Source organism: Sturnira hondurensis, unplaced genomic scaffold (assembly GCF_014824575.4).
Source record: "Sturnira hondurensis isolate 20B ecotype Veracruz unplaced genomic scaffold, ASM1482457v3 Scaffold0022136, whole genome shotgun sequence".
Classification (NCBI taxonomy): Eukaryota; Metazoa; Chordata; class Mammalia; order Chiroptera; family Phyllostomidae; genus Sturnira; species Sturnira hondurensis.
Genome location: NW_028094767.1, coordinates 5,518,482 through 5,540,918, shown reverse-complemented (window position 1 = coordinate 5,540,918; position 22,437 = coordinate 5,518,482). Strand labels below are relative to the sequence as shown.

At 36.1% G+C, this 22,437-nt stretch overlaps 1 protein-coding gene across 1 annotated transcript in view; it reads right to left on the bottom strand.

Moving 5' to 3' along the window:
* The window catches only part of LMBRD1 (LMBR1 domain containing 1), a 113,017-nt gene that overhangs the window by 37,055 nt on the left and 53,525 nt on the right, over positions 1-22,437 (bottom strand). The window contains exons 8-9 of the mRNA XM_037034282.1: positions 15,324-15,449; positions 6,950-7,102 (exon numbers count right to left, since the gene is read on the bottom strand). Coding sequence (XP_036890177.1) covers positions 6,950-7,102; positions 15,324-15,449 — 279 coding nt within the window. The remainder of the gene's footprint in view (positions 1-6,949; positions 7,103-15,323; positions 15,450-22,437) is intronic.

Here is a 22,437-nt window from a genome sequence, read left to right as displayed (position 1 = left end):
CTAAATTTTCATTATGACATTGTTTGAGAACATACACAAAAACAGACAGAACACTTTGAAATCTTCACTTTGTAAATAAACAAATGAGACTCTTTGCTAGGTCAAATAAAAGGTGTACTTTAGTTATATTCATATATAAGCTTCAAAATTAACTGAAAAGACTAATAAGACTATAGTAAGCCCTGGCTGGTGTGGCTCAGTGGATTGAGTGCTGGCCTGTGAACCAAAGGGTCACTGGTTTGACTCCCATTCTAGGGAATATGACTGGGTTGCAGTTCAGGTCTTCAGTGTGGGGAGAGGGCATGAGAGGCAATCACACATTGATGCTTCTCTCCCTCTCTTCTTCCCTCTCCTCTTTAAAAATAATAAATTTTTTTTAAAAGACTGTATTAAGACTAATATACACATACAAAAAAAGCGAAATCAAGAAACTCATCAGGTTATATTAACTTGTTAAAATATGGAATTGGAATATTTTCCCACAGTATATACACCTATATATGCCATATACATAATACATATTATATATACACCTCTATGTACCATATATACTGTAAATGCTAATTAAATATATAAAACTATATCACAGCCCAGAAAAGACTATATAACTGACAATAGTCCTGAAACAGGGTACTAGCATCACTAAAGACACTCATGTGAAACCATGTTTCTGTGGGGAAATGTGTTAAGTACTGTAATTGGTGGAACCCATTTCCTTTTACTATATAAACTTTAGACACTAGTGAAGATAGAACAGGCAAACAAATTATTGGAACTGGGTCCCTAAGAAATAAAATTTCATAACAAAAAATGGGTAAAAATCTGTTACTAATAACTGAGGCTCTTTTTTTCTTGACACGTTCCCAAGTTCCAGGGACAACTAGGCTAATTAGTCTACAAACCCAAGGCCATGATTACTAAGAAAATACATGTGCTAGGTAAGCTTTGTCCAGACATGAGTTATATTGCTATTGGTCGTAAGTTCAATGTTGATGCATCAACAATATTATCTTAAATAAGTTGTTCTTAAATACAAACACACAAAAAACAGGGTTATGTATTGATGAGCCACTGATGTCCAAGTTCCAACATCATCACTGGTATTTAACTAGATACTGATAACCAGGGGATCATAGCTTTACTCTACCAAAGGAATTAACACTCCTCCCTTCCCATCCCTCCAGTCCGGGATGTTGGTGGGTACAGGGATGGTGCTGAACCATACAGGCCTGTCAGTCTAATTAGAGGGTGGATCTATCAAAATCTGCAAAAGTTTGGAAAGTTGATTGGCTATTTTGAGAAAGCGTCTGATCTGTCCTAAACCCAAGCTTCTGGTTATACTCCCATTGCAACAAAAAATGTCTCAATCAGTCAATCAATCTCTCAATATCTCCCCCTCCCACCCCCCCACTGCCAATGATGCACTCGCCTGTTTGTTTCTTTGCTCTCTTGCCTGGAACCACACATCCATGTGGGTCTAACAGCTACCACACCCACACACAGCAGGTGGTGTGGGCTCATAAAGGACTAAGCTTTCTCTCTCACTCAGGAACCTGCACTCGCACAGTACACTCACCTGTTCGCTCCACGGCCAAGTGGCTCTAACAACCACATGGCCCATGTCCCTTCAACTCCATTTGCAGGCTCCAAGAGGGAGGCTGAAATGGACTGCAGCTGGAAATACACACTAATCTAGCCAGAAAAATAAGCATCCTACTCAATGGGAAAAAACTACAAGTGTTTCTCTTAAGACTGAGAAAAAGACAGGGATGTTTGCTTTCACTTTTTTTATTTAACACAGTACTCAAAGTCTTAGCCTTAGCAATTAGACAAGAAGTAGTAGTAATAAAAGGCATCCAAATTGGAAAGGAAGGAGTAAAACTGTCATTATTTACAGATGACCTGATACTGTATATAGAGAAAAACAAAGATTCCACCAAGAAACTAATAGAACTGATAAGTGAATTTAGTAAAGTAGCAGGATGCAAATAAATACCCAGAAATCAGTTGCATTTTTATATGTCAATAATGAACTATAACTAAAATCGAAATAAAGAAAACAATCCCATTCACAATTGCTAATAAAATACCTAGGAATAAACCTGACATGGACTCTGACCAGCAGGGTCTGTGTGTTGTGGATGCAACAAACAAATTCACGTGGACTACAGAGTTCTGTGGAGAAAAAGGATGGCACAGCCACTCTCTAAGTAAGAGAGGGCTCCAACCCTTGCGTGGACAGGCTTTTGTGGCTTTTCTGGGCACAGTACATTGAGGATGGTCCTCATTTACTATGCACAGTTTCACTTTAGGTGGTTACCTTTTACAGATAATGAAGGGGAGGATGTTGCTAAATACTTCAAAGGATGTTTGCAAATCCAAGGGGAAAGTAATTGTACTGGCCACACTCCATCCTTGGGAGGTTTATTCGCACAGACTTTAGGAGGTTACTTAAAAAATATGTAATAAACATCTGCTGCCTCAATTCAGGGTGAAGAAGTTTTAGCAAAAAGCAAGCCTCAAAGCAGCCTAAGTACAATGGCCTGGTTCCCCATGGGAAAACTGATCTGTGGGCTCAGTTCCCATGTGCCGACTGGCTTCTGCTGGTTTTCAGAATCAGGGGCTGGGCTACATTCACCACTGCCACACAGACTGGTTCCCTATACGGACCTAACCAAGGATGTTAAAGACCTGTACTTGGAAAGCTATAAGACACTGAAGAAAGAAACTGAAGAAGATACGAATAAGTAGAAGCACATATCATGTTCATGGGTAGGAAGAATTAGTATCATTAAAATGTCCAATCTATAGATTCAACACAATTCCAATCAAGATACCAATGATGTATTTCACAGAACTAAAACAAATACTTCAAAAATTTACATGGAACCACAAAAGGCCCCACTTAGCAACAGTGATCTTAAGAAAGACCAAAGTTGGAGGAATCATACTATCTAATATCACACTATACTGTAAGGCTATAGTAATCAAAACAGCATAATACTGACATAAAAACAGACTCATAGATCAATAGAGCAGAATAGAGAGTCCAGAAATAAACATATAACTTTATAGTCAATTAATATTTGACAGAAAAAGCCAGCACATACAATGGGCTAAACATAGTTTATTCAATAAATGGTGTTGAGAGAATTGGGCAGATGCATGCACAAAAATGAAACTAGACCACTTCTATGCTACACACAAGAATAAATTCAAAACAAATTAAAGACATAAATGTTAGACGCAAAACAATAAAAATCCAAGAAAACATGGCTACATAATCTCAGACATTGCTGATAGCAATGTAACTCACTAATGATTAGTGAGTTATCATCTCACACCTGTCAGAATGGCTACCATCCATAAATCAACAAACAGTAAGTGCTGGCAAGGATGTGGAGAAAGGGGAACACTTTTGCACTGTTGTTGTGAATGCAGCCACTGTGGAAAGCAGTATGGAGACATCTCAAAAAATTAAAAATGAATCTGCTTTTGACTTGGCAATCCCACTTCTGAGAATATATCCAAAGAAACCCAAAACATTAATTTGAAAGAATATAAGCATCCCTATGTTCACTGTAGTGTTGTTTGCAATTGCCAAGATCTGGAAGCAGCCCAAGTGGCCACCAGCAGATGAGTGGATAAAACAACTATGGGATACTGACACAATGGCATACTACTCAGCCATAAAAAAAAAGGAAGAAAAAGAAAAATTTACCCTTTGTGACTGTACATATAGATCTGGAGAAAATCATGCTAAGTGAAATAAGCCAGTCAGAGAAAGACAAATACCATATGATTTCACTCACATGTGGAATCTAATGAACAAACTGAACTAACAAGGAAAATGGGGACAGACTCAAAGATAGACAGCAGGATGACAGCTAGTGGGGGGGGTGAGGGAGTGGAGGGATTAAGCAAAAAGGAAAAAGGAGTCATGCACATGGACAACAGTGAGGTCATTGCTGGGAGGAGGGCAATGGTGATGGAAAAATATAATACAGATTAAATATATAAAAAAAAACAGAAAAAATACTTACAAATTTATCAAAATACTGTATTTGCAAGTCTACTTCACTTAACACTACAAGTGACTACTGAGAGTAATTTAAGATAACATAAGTAAATGCAAACATATGTTCATAGATTGGAAGATTCAATAATAAAAGGGTGAAGGGTTATAGGAACAATTATAAAGGACATATGGACAACAACAAGGGGGGTGGAAATAGGGGAGGGAGGCAGGAAGGAGTGCGGGGGGGAAGGCAGAGAACTATACTGGACCGACAATAAATAAATAAATAAATAAATTTAATTAAATATCAATTCTCCCCAAGTTTACCTACAGATTCAAAGTAATCCCAATAGAAATTCCCATGGGTGTTTTGTGAAATTATGAGCTGATTCTAAAATTTAAACAGAAATGCAAAGGTTCCAGCATAGCTAAAACAATTTTGAAAAAAGGAAATAAAACTGAAGAACTTAAAAAACTGATTTCATGACTGCTTTGAAATCTCCAGTACTCAAGTTTTAATATAAGGATATATATAGATCAACAAAACTGAAGACACAGTCCAAAATTAGACCCTCACATATATATATATGATCAATTGATTTGACAAAACTGCCAAGGAAATCCAATGAGCAAAGGATGGTCTTCAGAAAAACAAAATGATCTGATATCCATATGAAAAATAAAATACGCCTTTACCTTTAGGTCATACCATCCAATAAAATTAACTTAAAATGAGCCATAAATCTAAATACAAGATGTAAAAGTACAAAATTTCTAGAAGAAAACAGAGGAGAACATGTTTGCTATAAAAGCTTTAAAAACATCTCTTTGAATGACAGTGTTAAGAAAACATAAAACCAAGTCATAAAGTGGGTGACAACATATATTTGTCTCCTACTTTGTATGAATATGTGTTTTCAAAATACATATATTTGACAAAGTACGTGATCCAGAATACATAAAGAATTCTTGCAACCCATTCATAAAGTAAATACCTAATTTTCAAAATGGTCAAAGAGGCATTTCAGAGAAGGTATAGAAATAGCCAATAAGAATAGAGGATGATGTTTAATACCAATAGTCACCAGGGAAATGCAAATCACAACTATAATGAGACACTATTACACACCCATTAGGAAAACTATTACAAATAATTACAATATAAAAGTTGACAAGGACACAAAGAAAGTAGAAATCTTATATTGCTGTGGGCATGCAAAATGGCACAACCACTTTGGAACATACTTTGGCAATCTCTTATAAACTTGCACGTGTATTAAACACTGGACCTAGCCATTCTACTCCTAGGCATTTATTTACCCCAGAAAAATATGAATGAAATGAAAACATCATCTACACAAATATTTACGCACAAATGTTCACATCAATATTATTCATAATAGTCTCAAACTGGAAACAAGTCAAATCCACTAACAGGTAAGTGGATAAACAGTGTCACAGACACACACTGGAATGCTACTCAAGCAATAAAACAAGAATGAACAACTTCAAAAAATGCAACAACATGGATGAATTTCAGAACCACTGGGCTGAGTCAAGGAAGCCAGACAAAGACTATGCACTACCCAATAAGTTTTTCAAAGGTTATAATTCTATGATTCCATTTATACAAAATCATAAAATACATAAAACTAAAGTATAATGACAGAAGTACATTAGTGGTTTTCTGCAGTCTGAGCTCAAGGAAGCAGGGAGAGACAAAGTAGCTTTCTGGGATAATGTGGGTATTCTATATATACATACCTGTATTTGGTGAGTCAATCTGCACACTTAATAAAGTCGATTTAAAAATCCATCTAAGCATATCATATGATCAGTGAAATGGAGCAGAGAATGTTTAAAACAAGGTAGTTAATGTTACAGACTGGTTATAAATATTTATAAGAAGCTACAAACAATTTACAATTAAGATAAGGTTGGGGAAGGCTTCTCATACCTTTGGTACTGTGAAGACAAATCACTTTGGGAAAAGAATTTGGGTGAGTTTTTTAAAAAATTATTCTAACAGAGGGTTAAAATATGATACATAGAACTGATTGTGGTATACTTTTGAAAAACTCCTTCAAAAGAGGAGCTTTTTGGGGTAAGCAGTCACTGTATTTCCTCATTTCCTTTCTAATTATAAGAGGAAGACAATGCACCATGGAACTCAACCTGACTGATCTTTGATAGGGTCCTATAAAACACTTTCTTAAAAAATTCGCCAAAACCCACTTATTAGCTTCATTTTGCTTAACTTTACTCAGACCAGTCTATTCACCGCACTTTCTGATCACACTGGCACTGTATACCCATGCTATAAACAATTCTGGTGCTTTAAATGCCAGACACAGAGTGGGCACAGACAAAAGCTTACAGCCAGCAGCCCTAGTTACTTTTTAGACTCAGGGTCATATTATGATACGCTCAATTCAATTGAGATACTTATGTTTAGAAACCACAGTCCCAAGAATTCCGGCCAACAAATGATGCCCCGGCCACCCCAAAAAGGTAATAGTATTCCATCTCAAATAACACCGTTTTACATAGCTTTAGCCAGATATCATCTAACAGTAAAGCATGTTCTATTACATTTCCGTTAGGGCTCTTGAGTTTTATTATGAGTCCCAGATCTCCTACTTACAGAAAAGTATGACTTGCAAAATACACTAGCAGCATACTACATTACTTACCTATATTTTGATTTAAATCTCCTAACAACTCTGTCGCTCTAACACTTGCATTACACATGGATAAATGGAGTTCTGAATCATGTCAGAGATATGATTCAAAACTGGATTATGTGGACTCCAAAATCCATGTTCTTAAGTACCATGCTGTAACACCTCACAAGGAGAACTTAACCTCTCTGAGACACACTATGTAAACTTGGAAGTAGAGTGACAGCATAATTTTTAAAATTCCATTTACCTTCAGGGGCCGCAGAGCGCCACAAAATTTTGTCCACCAGCTGTTTTCAATGAATTCTAAGTGCCTCCCTCTCTTCCGAAGTGTTCGTAACCTTTCTTCAAGTTGTTTTAAGGTGCGTTTATCCCTTGCTGGCAAAGGTCGACCATCTTTACTCTGCAAACAACAGAATAAAAATAAAAGTTTTCACTATTAAGGCATAATAAAGTACCCCATCAGATTTAGCAGATCAAGCAATGAAAACTTTTTTATGTAAGATGTAACTCCTTGGGCAAATTTAAAAATTGAAAATAATTGACAAATTTTTTTATGTTTTACTATTTTAATTGTTTTAATTCAAGTTACAACTTTTTAAAAACTTTTTCTTTATTGCTGTTCAAGTATAGTTGTCTCCATTTCCCCCCCACCAGCCCAGCCATCTCCACCTCCCACCCTCGATCCTACCCCACTTTGGTTTTGTCCATGTGTCCTTTAGAGATGTTCCTGAAAACCTTTTCCCATTTCCTCATTATCCCCTCCCATTTCCCCTCTGATTACTCTCAGTTTGTTCTTCATTTCAATGTCTCTGGAGAGCATCATGCTATGTGAAATAAGCCAGGCAGTGAAAGAAAAATACCACTATGATCTCACCTATAAGTGGACCTAATCAACAAAACAAGCAAGCTAGCAAAATATAACCAGAGACAGTGAAATTAATAACTAACAATTGTGAAGTGACAATACACATATCTGAACCAAGATCAGCATCCAAATGTGGGTATACATGCATTTAATATTAAACTTCCTTTTGATCACTGTTTTCCAAATGTGTGATATAAAGTGATGTGGACAGAAATACTTTTAAAAACATCTTTTTTATGGGATATTACATGTAATGCATTCAATTATTCTTGCTTGCCTCCAAACTTTCTCTATCCCTTAACATATGTGGCCCCACTTCTCTTTCTTTGGTCAAGTGACTGTATTACAGTGTGCCTAAACCAATGTTTCTCAGCCCCTTACTCAAATACCAGCAGCAGTAAGATGTAATACTTGTATGTGGTATGCAGAGGTTTTTACAATTGCTAAAAATTAGCACTTCCTTGTTCTCCAAGTACATTTGAAAATGAGTCATGTTTTCTTAGGTCGACCTAATAAGCTAATTCCCATCTATTTCTCTGTGATGCTTATTGTAACCATGAGCCTACCTTCCTCATAGTGTCTCACAGATAACACTTTTCATTTAACTCCCCTGCCCCTAAGTCTCCCTCAACTGGATACAATAATAAACAACAATAATAAGGCAACTGCCATATATAAAAAAGGTGAAATGTAAATTTGTTTGTTTTACTGGTAGGAACAAAAATATTTACATCAGATTGCATTTTCAAAATGTCAAGATATTAGATATGAGAATATTAATATCCTTATTAAGGTTAAATAGGTTCTCAGCAGATACCTATTGCTACCCAGCATATCCTAATGTAGCCATGAACTAAAATCACAGATATAATGAAAACAATACCTGAATACCCTTTAATAAAGAGGTTTACACAGTTATAATGATCTCCTGAAATTACGGCACTGCCATGCTCTTCTGGAACTGGCCATCCTCTTCCATATCTTATCTTACTGTTTTACAAGCTTTATCATGCATAACAATCACCTGACAAATTTGTTAAACACAGATTTCTAAACCTCATCCCCAAGAAAATATGATTTAGTAGGTCTCAGGTAAGTAGGGCCTACCTGAGGTAGGGTCTAAATTTGCATTTCTACCAAATTTCCAGGAGATGCTGCTGCTACTGGTCCAGAGACCATACTATGCACATACTGGACTATATTTAATCTTCACTCCTTTAAGTAAAGTACATTAGATATTATCAAATTGCATCCCACAAAAAGGAACCTTTCAGAGAGGTAGTCTCTGAAGGACAGAGGGATAAAATAAAAACTCCCTTCTAGAAGACAGATCTAGGTAATAATACTTCAGTGGTATGGTATGAAAAGGGCTCAGTACTTCAGATCTCAACCATAACCTTCGTTTTTGTTGGTATACCACGTTGGTATTTTATCAAAAAAATACCAACAATAAGGTACTATTATTTCATTGCTGGCTTTCAATATGTCAGAAAGAAAAGTTAGTAAACTGATTTAAAGGTCCAATATAAACAGACTCAAGTCATGTGCCTACTTTACGAATGCTTCAGTGAAGGATGGATATCCAGTCTGCTTTGGCAACTGACCAAAACAAATATATGAACAATTTTGGTCAGAAAAACAAACACTAGTACAGAAACCCAGCAGTTAACCAACTATCCAATTCAAAAAGAAAAAAAGGGGGGTTGTAAAGTATATAAATACATACCATTTGTTTTAAAAAAATAGTAAAGATTCCCTTTAATAGTATTCCCAATTACCACTCCCCTTCCCTGCGGTTATCACTGTGAAGCATGCTGATCAGTATTCTTCTAAACATTTTCTATGTATTTATATGCATGCATATATGAAATACACTTACAGTTTTGTTGTAAACAATAGCTAACAGCCCTGGCTGGTGTGGCTCAATGGATTGAGTGCTGGCCTGTAAACCAAGGGCTTGCCCATTCAATTCCCAGTCAGGGGACATGCCTGGGTTGTGGGCCAGGTCCCCAGTGTGGGGCACATGAGAGACAACCACACATTGATGCTTCTCTCCCTCTCTTCCTCCCTCACCCTTCCCCTCTCAAAATAAATAAAACCTTCAAAAAAAAAAAAAAACACAATAGCTAACATTTCTTGAACACAATTCTGTGCCTAAAACTGATCTGTTACATTTATTCTCCTTGAATTTTCAGAATAAAAATTTGGGGTGGGTAAAACTATTATCAAGATTAGATAAGGAAAATAAGGCTCATAGATATTATATGCATAATCCGCTGAGCCAGAACTTGAACTGAGATACCCTGGTTTTATAAGACGTATTCTTCAAGCTATATATAAATCTACCTCATTCCTTTCCATCATTGCATAGCATATTATACCATGGTATCTCAATTTAACAAAATCCCTAATTTGGGGGCATTTAAGTTGTTTTCTTTTGGAGGGGAGGGACATTAACAATGTGCATGAACATCCTCATTCACATGGGTCCAAGTACATACATACAATTCAGCAAGATCCATTTCTATGTGAACTGTTAGATTAACTTTTAATTATTAAAAGGTATGTGTTGGTGTGGACGAGCAATGTCACAACATTTAAGTTTTTTAAAAGCTTAATATTTTATTTTCTGACAGTATACCATCCCCAAATTCTCATTCACACCTGACAAAGTTATACATTTAAGATTTCTAAAGGATAAAGTAAAGGTATTGAGTTATTCTATTTATCACATTTCTGATAACAAGAATGACCAACATCCCGATTTTAGCACAGAAAGTCCCATGTTCTAGATAACTGCTCAGGTCCTAATATACTGAATAAAAGTGGCAAGAAAAAGCTTTCAGTTTTTCACCATTGAGTATGATGTTAGCTGTGGGTTTATCATATATAGCCTTTATTATGTTGATGTACTTTCCTTCTATACCCATTTTATTGAGGCTTTTATCATGAATGGATGTTGAATCTTATCAAATGCTTTCTCTGCATCTATGGAAACAAAATTTCATTTCTCACTTTGAATGTGGTATATTATGTTGACTGACCTGCAGATGTTGAGCTATCCTTGCATCTCTAAAATAAATCCCTCTAGATCACGGTGTGTGATCTTTTAAACGTATCGCTGTATTTGGTTTGCTGATATTTTGCTGAGGATTTCTGCATCAATTTTCAGCGGAAATACTGGCCGATAATTTTATTTTCTTGTTTGTGCTTTGTCTGGTAATGTTGGCCTCATAAAATGAGTTAGGAAGTGTATCTTCCTCTTCAATTTTTAGGATGACTCAGTAAAACAGGTATTAAATCTTTAATGTTTGGTAGAATTCACCAGTGAAGCCATCTAACTCTGGATGTTTTGGGGGGAGGAAGAGGCAATTTTTGAATACTATTTTGATTTCCTTACTAAGGATCAGTCTATTCAGAATTTCTATTTCTTAAATGACTTAGTCTAGAAAAGTTGTACATTAAGAATGTATCCATTTCTTCTCAGTTGTCCAATTTAATGCTATATACCCTTTCAAATCACTGTCTTATGGTCATCTGTATTTCTGTGGTATCCATTTTAACTTCTTTTTCATTTCTGAGTTTGTTTAGTCTTTTTTTCTTAGTGGGTCTATTCAGAGGTTTGTCAATTTTGTGTATCTTTTTTTAAAACTAGCTCTTAATTTCACTGCTTTTTTAAGCCTTTTAAAATTTTATTTTCTATTGTGTTTACTGGGATGACATTAATTAATTAAGTTATAAGGGGTTCAGGTACACAATTCTACAATACATCATCTGTACATTGTGTGTTCATCACCCCAAGTCAAGTCTCCCTCCCTCACCATTTATAACTCTCTATACCCTCCCTAGCCTCCACTCCCTCCATTCCCAACAGGATGGCAATCACCATCCTGTTTTCTGTGTCCATGAGTATTTGTTTTTTTTCTTTGCTTTGCTTTTCTGTTTATTTTTATAATTTCCTTTCTTCTACTTATTTTGGGCTTCATTTGTTCCTTTTTTTGTAGTTCCTTAAGGTCTAAAGTTTGAGATTTTTGTTTCTTGAGGTAGTGCTATTTGCTATAAACTCCCCTTTCAGGTCTGTTTTTGCTGCATCCCCAAGGTTTTGGTCTGTCATATTTTCATTCATCTCCGTATATTTTTATTTCTTCTTTGATCCAATGTTTTATCTCCATATATCTGTGATTTGTCTAGCTTTCTTCTTGTAACTGATCTAGAGTTTCACATTGTAGTGGTCCAAAAAAATAATTGAAAATTGTTTTACGTCCCAACATATACCCCTGAGAGTGCTCCATCTGCAATTAAGAAGAATGTGTATTGTTGCTTTTGGATGGAATGTCCTGTGCATATCCAGTAAGTCCCTATGATCTAATGTGTCATTTAAGGCCTGTGTTTCCTTGTTAACTTTTTGTCTATATGATCAATTAATTCATTAGTGTAAGCAAGATATTAAAGTCTCCTACTATTATTGTGTGGCTGTCAATTTCTCCACTTAGGTCCATTAATAATTGTTTTATATATTTTGTTCCTAAGTTGGGTGCAATATTAATGAATGTTAGCTCTTCCTGATGATTTGTCCCACTATAACATACTGTCCATCTGTGTCTCTTGGTACCTTTTTTAGCTTTAAGTCTACTTTGTCTGAATAAGTATAGCAGCACATGCTTTCTTTTGGATAGCTTTTGCTTTAAGTATCGTCTTCTACCCCTTTGCTTTGAGCCTATGTTTGTCTTTGGAGCTGAGCTGTGTCTCCCAATGACAGCAAATAGGTGGGTCTTGTTTTGTAATCCATGCAGCTACCCCATCCCTTTTGATTGGTGAGATCAATCTGCTTACATTTACAGTAAGTGGTGATATATAAGGACTTACTACTAATAAATTATCTTTTGTTTTCTGATTGCTCTGTATCTCCACTGTTGCCTTTTATTTGTTTCTCTATTTTAGTTTAGTGGTTTTCTATAATGCTTTTCTCTGCCTTTTTTATGGTTTGTCTTGTGATCTAGATTTTTGTTTTGTGGTTACCTTGAAATTGATATAAAATACCACACAGATAAAATAGTTCTTTTTATTCTGATAGCATCTTATCCTCGTTTATCTACACAAATTCCATCCTTTTCCTCCTTCTCTTCCATTTCTGTTGTCACAATTCTTATTTTTATGCTGTGTTTGTTACCAAACTGAAGTAGCTATAATTACTTTTAATCCTTCCCCCCATTTAATCTTTATGCTATAACTGTTTAAAACCCTATTCTGTAACAGGGTTACAATTTCCTGATTCTGTGTTTACTGCCTTACTCAAAGATCTGGGCACTTTTCACTCTTTCATTTCCAGAAGAAGAGTTCCTTTAAATATTTCTTGGAAGGCAGGTTGCACAATGGCGAACTCCCCTCATCTTTTGTTTGACTGGGAAAGCCTCTATTTCTCCTTCATATCTGAAGAACAGCTTTGCTGGATAGATTACTCCTGGCTGGCAAATTTTACCTTTCAATATTCTGAATATGTCATTCCACTCTCTCCTGGCCTATAGTATTTCTGCTGAGGTATGTGATGATAGCCTAATTTTCTTTGTAGGTTATTGCCTTTTTTTCCTGGCTGCCTTTAGAATTCTTCTTCTTCACTTTTTTAATCATTGACTTTTAGCAGTTTTAGTATAATGGTGTCTTAAAGAAGTTTTCTTACCACTGAGATAATCAGGTAGTCTATTAGATTCTTGTACTCGTTTAAGTTCAAGTACAGCTCCTTCCCCAGATTTCGGAATTTCTCATTTATTTTTTCTTTAAATTGGCTCTCTGCCCCCTTCTCCTTCTCCTCTCCTTCTGGGATACCATTATGTTGTACTTTCTAATGGAGTTAGATAAGTTGTACATTAAGTTATCCAACTTGTAGGCTTCATTCATTCATTCATTCATTCACTTAATTCTCTCTTTTTTCACCTGAATATCTTTTTATTTCTATCTTGTAGCTAGTTAATTCTCTTCCATATTTTCTGCTCTATTTCCAATGCTTTCTAATGCATTATTCATCTCCTTATTCAGTCCTTCAGCTCCAGAATTTCTGTTTGGTCCCCTTTTTTTTGAAGTACTGCTGTTCATTAATTTTACTCCTGAGCAGACTAAACTGCCTGACTTTTCATTGACTTTCTTCCTGACAGCTATTTTGTATTCTCAGTCATTTAGATAACAATCTCCTGTGACTTTCACTTTGGTTTCTGGAGAACTGTCATTTTCTTTTTGTGGTACCAGGTCACCGTGATTGTTCATGGTGTTTGATAGATAGTCCCCGGCCAGTGCAGGTGAGCTTCATTCACTTTAACAATTCCACAGATGGGTTATTTAGAGGCCTCTCTTTTGTTTTCTGGCAGGTGGCTATACCGCACAAAGTTCTGATTTCCCTTACCTGAGCTGGCTATAGTTACATCTGAGAGTCAGCAACGTCCACCTTCCACTGCATCTGCCAGAAGCATTGCAGCTGCACTTAACACTGCATTTGTGCCTCCAGGGTCACTGGTACCTGGACGCTGCCAGTGTCACTGCAATCATGGGTTTTGCTTACAATCATGAGCATCACCAATGGAATCACCAAGAAGCACGTGACCCTGCTGCTCCAGTCTGGGTCTTAGGAACTGCCACCGTGGTGAGGGAATAAGGTGGAGCAGGAGAGCCAGGGTTGCAAGCTCTACCACACTGCTGCCCAGTTCCGTGCGGCTGCAGGCACCACTGTGGCCAGGAGGCTGAAGTCCTGTGTACCGCATCCACTGCTGCTACCACGCTCTCTGGTGCTTCCAGCACCACCATGGCAGGGTAAGAGAGCCAAAGTCACAAGTGCTAATGCAGTTTCTGCCTTTCTTTTCCTTCTCAGGGTCTGTGGTGTGGGAGCAGAGCTGTGGGCTCAGCTGCCATGGCTGGGGAACCAAGGTCATAAGCACAATCCCTGCCATTTTCCCAGTTCCATCTTCCCTATGCATTCAATTCACCCACTTTCAGATGAACAGATGTGTGGATCTCTTAGGCATCCTAGTGTGTTGAGAAAAGGAATTTTTGCTGAGTGTTAGATGTCCCCCTAGTTGTAGATTGGAGGGAAGAAGCAAAGCAGGCATCTCACTCTACCATGATACTGATATTACAATTTTCTTTATCATGTGCTCTTATTGTTTGGTTTCTGTATCAGGATTATGCTATTTAGTAGGATTATTTAGAACATTTTCCATTTTCCTTATGTTCTATAAAGACTTATCTGTTACTTAAAGATGATGAAGACAAAAACTTTTATTGTATATTTAGAAGCACATTTAACTGGCAAATGGTCAGATATAATCCTATTTTGGTCAGTTAATAATTTTTATTTTTATTGTATTTTTTCCATTACCATGTATAGTCTCTTCCACCCCTACCCATACCCCTCTCCCTGCAGATACAATCTTTAGCTCATTCAACTAGCACATAAAACTTTAACTGACAATAAAATCTGATGTTACACACGAAATCAGCATGCTTGAGAATTAGCAAAAGTTTCGTCACATGTAAGCAGAACTTTTACTTTTTAGTTGTTAGAACACACAGGAATTCTCGAACTGACAATATCTTATACTTCACAGAAAGACAAATTTTTTAAAATATGGGCATGATCTTGAAGTATATGTCACAAAACAATTCAAACAATGTCAAAAATATGTGTTCCCCAATGTCTAAGTCACATCAGAAAGCACATCAAAGATAAAGAAGTTTTATGCTTCCCAATTACAATAAAATATTGACTCACTTTTGATTTAATTGTTTGAATGTGTTGTTCCACTTCTTCAATGTCTTCACTGTTTTCCAAACGTTCATAAGCAGCACTTCTAGTGCCTTTTATCAGATTTAAAGGTAATGCCGACATGCCATAGGCCTAAAAGAACAAAATTAAAATATGACTTAGTAATATTTTATATATGCTACACACAATTTTCACATAAAAATGTCACTAAAGTAATCAGAGAAACAGTAAGCAATTGTAAAGGGGGACAGTCACTGAAGAACACGGTATATGGGAGCAAGTCATGATTACACTGCTTCATTAATGCTCCCCCTGCTTATTCCACACTTACAGAGCTACAGCTGCAATACTAGCAATTCTCAGGATAGGTAGTATTTATTCCTCAAAGGGCAAGTTGCAAAACTAATGTAAATATAATACTTTATCAAAGAGATAAATTGTAAGTTCAGACTAATCAGAGGTAAAAATAGTGTGAATTAATAAAAACAATTCACAAAATTATTTCCTATGAGAAAAAGAAATTTTTTCCAAGCATATATAGTAAATCCATAGTAAAATGTAAGTATTTTTTAAAAAGTTATTTCATTAGCATACCAATTATCTGTATACACAGCTGTATATATAACCTATTTATAAGTTCTAAATATTTATAATCTTTTCGCTAAATATTTTAAATATTTCTATAAGTAATTTTTACTATTATTCAGCACAAAGAACATATTTTATATTACCCAAATCTATATTAACCAGTCCCAAATGATGAGTTTTTATTGTACCAATTAAAAACAATGGCAATTGCCAAGGGACCATTATTTAAATCATTACTGACCTTAAATCTTTATAAGTAAAATTGACAACTATCACCTCCTGTTGCAGCAACAAGATCTGGAGCAGATATAACATTATGTATTTAAGTATCTTCCATTTCCTCCACAGCACACAGCCAAACTACTTTAGCCAGTCTCCCCTGCTTGCTACTCTGTGTTGGATGGATTTGGGTCTCAAAACATACCAACCTGAGTACTCAATACTATTTCCTTAAAAATCTGTTGCACTAGGCAATATGTACAATGTGTCCTTTATCTTTTTAATCTTTTGTATTTGTTAGTCTTTATTTAAAAACTTTTTCAGTTATAGTTAACATGCAATATTATATTAGTTTTGGATATACGACATAGTAATCTCCATAGATATTTATGGAACTTACAAAGTGATCACCTCAGTAAGCTATACCCATGTGACACCATACATAGTTATCACAACACTATTGATTATACTCCCTATGCTGTACCTTACATTCCTGTGACTGTTTTTATAGCTGGTAATTTATACATCTTGATCCTTCCCCCTTTTCAACAATCTCATCTGGCAATAATCAAAATATCCTCTGAATCTATGAGCTTGTTTTCTGTTGTTTGTTTATATTATTCCCTATATTCCACATATTAGTGAAATTATATGGTACTTGTCTTTCACTGACTTCTTTCACTTGGCATAATACCCCCTAAATATATCAATGTTGTCTCAAACGGCAAGTTTCATTTTTTTTACGGCTGAGTAATGTTCTGTTCTATATATGTACCACATCTTGATAGGTACTTAGGTTGTATCCGTACTTGCTTATTGAAAACAATGCTACAATCAACAGGAGCGCAAATGTCTTTTCAAATTAGTGTTTTGGGTTCTTTGGATAAATACCAAAAATTGGGATTGCTGGGTCATATGGTAAATCTATTTTTAATTATTTGAGGAAAACCACATACTGTTTCCACAGTGGCTGCACCAGTCTCAATTCCCACCCAAAATGCATGAGGATGCCCTTTTCTCTACAACCCCCCCAGCACTTGTTTGCTGATTTATTGATGATGGCCATTCTGGCAGGTGTCATGTGATACCTCATTGTACTTTTAATTTGTGTTTATTCCCAGAAGATTAGTGACGCTGAACATCTTTTCATATGTCTATTAGCCCTTTCTATGTTCTCTTTTGAGAAATGTTTATAGGATTGTGTGTGTGTGTGTGTGTGTGTGAAATTGTATGAGTTCTTTAAATACGTTAGATACTAACCCTTGATCAGATGCATCGTTAGCAAATATCTTCTCCCATTCAGTATGTTGCCTTTTTGTTTTCTTATTGTTTCCTTCACTGTGCAGAAACTCTTTAGTTTGATGTAGCTTGAAAAACTACTACTCTTTAGTTTGAAAAAAATTCTTCATTTTTTTCTTTTGTTTCTTATGTCCAAGGAGCAAAGTGGCCATTAGTTAGAGCCCAATGTCAAATGCAAAATCATCTAAATTCTGTGCCCTGGCCTGCTGGTCTCACTTTCTACAAAGACATTTTCTATACTGTTTCCAAGGTGATCTCTCTTCAACACCCAAATCATATTATATCATTCCTTTAAATAACATCCTTTAAGGTTCCCCAGGACTAATAAAGGTAGTCTTCAGAGTGTGCTGGGTAGGTGTCTTTAGGGCCACTATAGAAGAGAGGAAGGCAGGTAGTGAGTGATTCAGGGACCTGCTGCTTCTTTTTCAGAGCAAATTTACTTTGTTCATCTACATTTTTACATAACAGAATTTCATCTAAGATTGTTTGAAATGTTATTTAGCACTGTTTTTCAGTGAAAGGTAAAATCACTGGTCTTATGAATAGACCAATTATCTAACCCTGGCATACAAACCCCTACCTACCAACCTTATGTCATACCTCTGCAATTGTTTGCTGTTCTTAAAGCACACTAATTTTATACAACTTCAGGCTTTATCCAGCATCCACATTTTAGTATTGTACATGCAGTGCCCTATCTAAAATGCCTATCTTCTCACCTTACTTCATTAGCAAATTCCAATGCCCTTCAGGCTCAGCGTAATTACACCACATCTAGAAGACTTCCTTGATGTGTATATGTGCCTTGCTTATAACTCAATTATAATATACAACATTGGACATCAATATTATTGTCCAGGTAATTGTTTTATCACAAGATCTACCAAATTTGGCCAATCAGAATCACTTGGAAAGATCTTTAAAATACAGATTCCTCAGCTACACTGGTAACAAATGCAGTAGCAATCTGGTATGTAAGGACTTGGTCTCAATTCTTTTTTCTTGTACCTTTATTCCAAGAACAAACATTTATTAAATTAAAAAATAATATTTTTGAGAAGATAATATCTAACCAAAAGTCATTAAAAATAATTCTTTATTCATATAAACCTATTTCCTTACATGAAATTTATGTATCAGAAAGCTGAACTGGGGACTTCCTGCCAAGATGGAAGTGTAGATAGATACACTTTGCCTCCTTGCACAACCTAAAGAAGGACAACAACAATTTTAAAAACAAAAAATAACCAAAACTGCTACAGAATAGAAGTGTGGGGAAGTCCAAACCAAGGGGTTAAAGAAGAAACATTCATTCAGACCAGTAGGAGGGGCGGAGATTGGTAGCTAGGGTGGAGAGGATGGATGGCAAGGCAGTGGCTAGAGGACCAGTCAGGCAAGATAGCAGTTGGCAGACTAGGTGGTCCCACATTTGCATGAGGATATACCAGGAGGAACAACTGGAGAGCAAGACAGACTGCACAACCCAGGGTTATAGTTCAGGAAAAGAAAGCTTCTAAACACCTGCCTATAAAAACCTGTGGGGGTTGCGGTGGGAGAAACTCTCAGCTTCACAGGAGTTTGTTGACCCCACAGGGTCCTAGAATGTACACAAACCCACACACCCGGGAACCCAATTTGCTTGAGGGTAGCAGAAGTGACTGAAAGCCAGATGAGAGCTGAACAAGTGGCACTATTCCCTCTTGGAACCCTCCCCCATATAACAGCACCACCAGGCAGTGACATGGGTTGCCCAGCCTGGTGAATACCTAAGGCTCCGACCCTTACTATGTAACAGCTGTGCCATGACAAAAAAAATATGCCCCAAATGAAAGAACAAAGCCCCCAAAATTGGCCTAAGTGATAAAAGGATAGCCAAACTATCCGATGCAGAGTTCAAAACACTGGGATGCTCACAGAAATGGTTGAGTGTGGTCACAAAATAGAGAAAAAAAAAAGTGAAGGCTATGAAAAACAAAATAAAGAAAAATGTACAGGGAACCAACATCAAAGGGAAGGAAACTGGGACTCAAATCAATGATTTGGACCAGAAGGAAGAAATAAACATTTAACCATAACAGAATAAAAAACAAGAATTTTAAGAAAAATAAGAGAGGCTTAAGAACCTCCAGGACAACTTTAAGCACTCTAACATCTGAATCATAGGAATGCTAGAAGAAGAGAAATAGCAACAACTTGAAAACTTATTTGAAAACATAATGAAGGAGAACTTCCTCAATCTGGTAAAGGAAACAGACTTCCAGGAAGTCCAGGAAGCTCAGACAGTCCCAAAGAATTGGGACCCAAGGAAGCAAACACCAAGGCACATCATCATTACATTACCCAAGACTGAAGAGAAATGAGTCTTAAAAGCAGCAAGAGAAAAGGAGACAGTTACCTACAAAGATGTTCCCACAAGACTAAGAGCTGATTTCTCAGAAGAAACCTTAACAGGCAAGAAGGAGCTGGAAAGAAGTATTCAAAGTCATGAAAGGCAAGGACTAACAGCCAAGATTACCCTATCCAGCAAAGCTATCATTTAGAATGGAAGGGCAGATAAAGTGTTTCCCAGATAATGTAAAGTTAAAGGAGTTTATCATCACCCAGTGCTTAGTATATAAAATGTTAAAGGGATTTATCTAAAAAAAAAAGAAGATCAAAACTATGAACAGGAAAATGACAATAAACTCACACCCATCAGCAACTGAACCTAAAAAAATAAACAACAACTAAGCAAAGAACTACAACAGGAACAGAATCACAGAAATGGATACCATATAGATGGTTATCAGCAGAGAGAAGGATGGAGGAGGGGGGAACAGGTACAGGGAATAAGAAGCATTTAATGGTAGGTAAAAAATAGACAGGGGGAAGTTAAGAATAGTATGGGAAATGGAGAAGCCAAACAACTTATATGTACAACCCAAGAACAGGAACTAAGGGAGATGTGGATGCTGGTGTGAGAGTGAGTTTAGAACAGAGAAGAATAAAGGGGAGAAAAAAATGGAACAGCTGTAATAGCATAATCAATAAAATCTATTTTTTAAAAAAGAAAGCTGAACTGAATTCCTAAATAGCTCAATGTAAAAGACTTAATTTTACTTTTTAAAAGATTTTATTTATTTATTTTTAGATAGAGGGGAAGGAAAGGAGAAAAAGAGAGAAACATCAATGTGCAATTGCCTCTTGCACACCCCCTACTGGGGACCTGGCCTGCAACCCAGGCATGTACCGAAATGGGAATCGAACCAGTGCCCCTTTGGTTCACAGGCTGGCACTCAATCCATTGAGCCAAATCAGCCAGGGCTCAAAGTAAAATATTTTAGAAAAGAAAAATATGTCCCTGGATACCTTGGGGTAATGTGGGATCAGAATTCAGCATCTTTTTGTGAATTTTTAATTGTCTAAAGAGAGCAAGTAAAAGAAAGCAGACACTGTTTTGGTTCCCTAACTTTTAGCTTGTTTTTGGATTTCATGTTTAAGTTTCAATAATTATCAGGAAACTTAACTATAATATTTAGATTACAATAAGCTTGATATAACATATTATACAAAACATTTCATCTTTACTGATACAACTTCAAGATCTTTAAACAACAATCTTTTAAATTTAACCACAGACTTCGGGGAAAAAATGTATGAAGACTATCCTATTCAGAAAAAAACTTTTATTGCTTACTACTGCCCTCTAGTGAATTACTAGAAAACCAACAAGGCTAAAGAGATTAGATTACTTAAAATGCTTTTAAATTGCCCATAATTGCCTTCAATTTTATTCCAACCTCCAATTATAAATCACCACCTGTATTTTAAAACCCAAGATATTTTGAAAGCATACATATATATAAACTACAGATATTTGTAATACCTTCTTACACTATCAAGTTTAAAACAGCACCTTTTCCCTACATATATCTCTTCTCTGGAATGATGGTTTCTACCTATGAGCTTTGGATTATTGCAAAGAAGGAACATCAAGAAGTGCCTTTAAACCAAATGTCTTGTATATGCTTATAACACCTATGATTCAAGTACATGTGTGCTAATATGACTAATGAAACAATTCATTTAACAGGTACTCAATAAGATTTCCCTTCCATATATTCACTGATTCTAAGACGTGGATTTTCTCACATTTAACATCAGTGAAATTTGAATGCATCTTATAATCACTGGCTGGGCAGAAGTCATGAAATAGTTGTCACTACCTGCACATTCACAAATTTCATCACAGCTGGTTATAAAACAGTTACTTCTTTAGATGAATTACATGCTTTTGTGGTAAAACTATTGCCACTGAAAATGACTTTTAAGATAGTACTATGGTTTGACATTGAAACAAAATGTTAATGTGCGAGGAAAAATGAACAAAAGAGCAAAAAATGAAGCAAACATTCACTGGAACAATGAGTATAATTCTATGTTTTCTCACAAAGCAACCCTCAAGAATTTTATGAACTTAAGAAAGGAAGATACACAAAATAAAAGCCATTTTGCTACTTAGGTAAATGCATTTAAAAAAGCCTTTCACATGGCAAAATAAGAAACAACTACAAAACAACAATGAGCCCTGGCTGATGTAGCTCAGTGGATTGAGCACGGGCCTGCGAACCAGACGATCACGGTTCGATTCCCAGTAAGGGCACATGCCTGGGTTGCAGGCCAGTTCCTGGCAGGGGCCAGTTCCCAGCAGGGGATGCACAAGAAGCAACCATACATTGATGTTTCTCTTCCTCTCTCCTTCCCTTCCCCTCTAAAGATAAATAAATAAATATAAAAAAAACAACAATGAAAAAGCTTAAATTTATACAATGGATATGTTAGCATCTTCAAAGAAAATCTCAGAAAAAACAGCGGAGCTCACAAGAAAAGCTATGTCATCAATTCTCTGGATAGCATAAAAGATAATCTTGTATAATAAATACATGAATAACTAATTCAAAAAAGTGATTCAGAAGCTTCACATTCCAGATGTCAAGTTTTAGGAATACATTTCCAATTTCTTCCACTTATATTT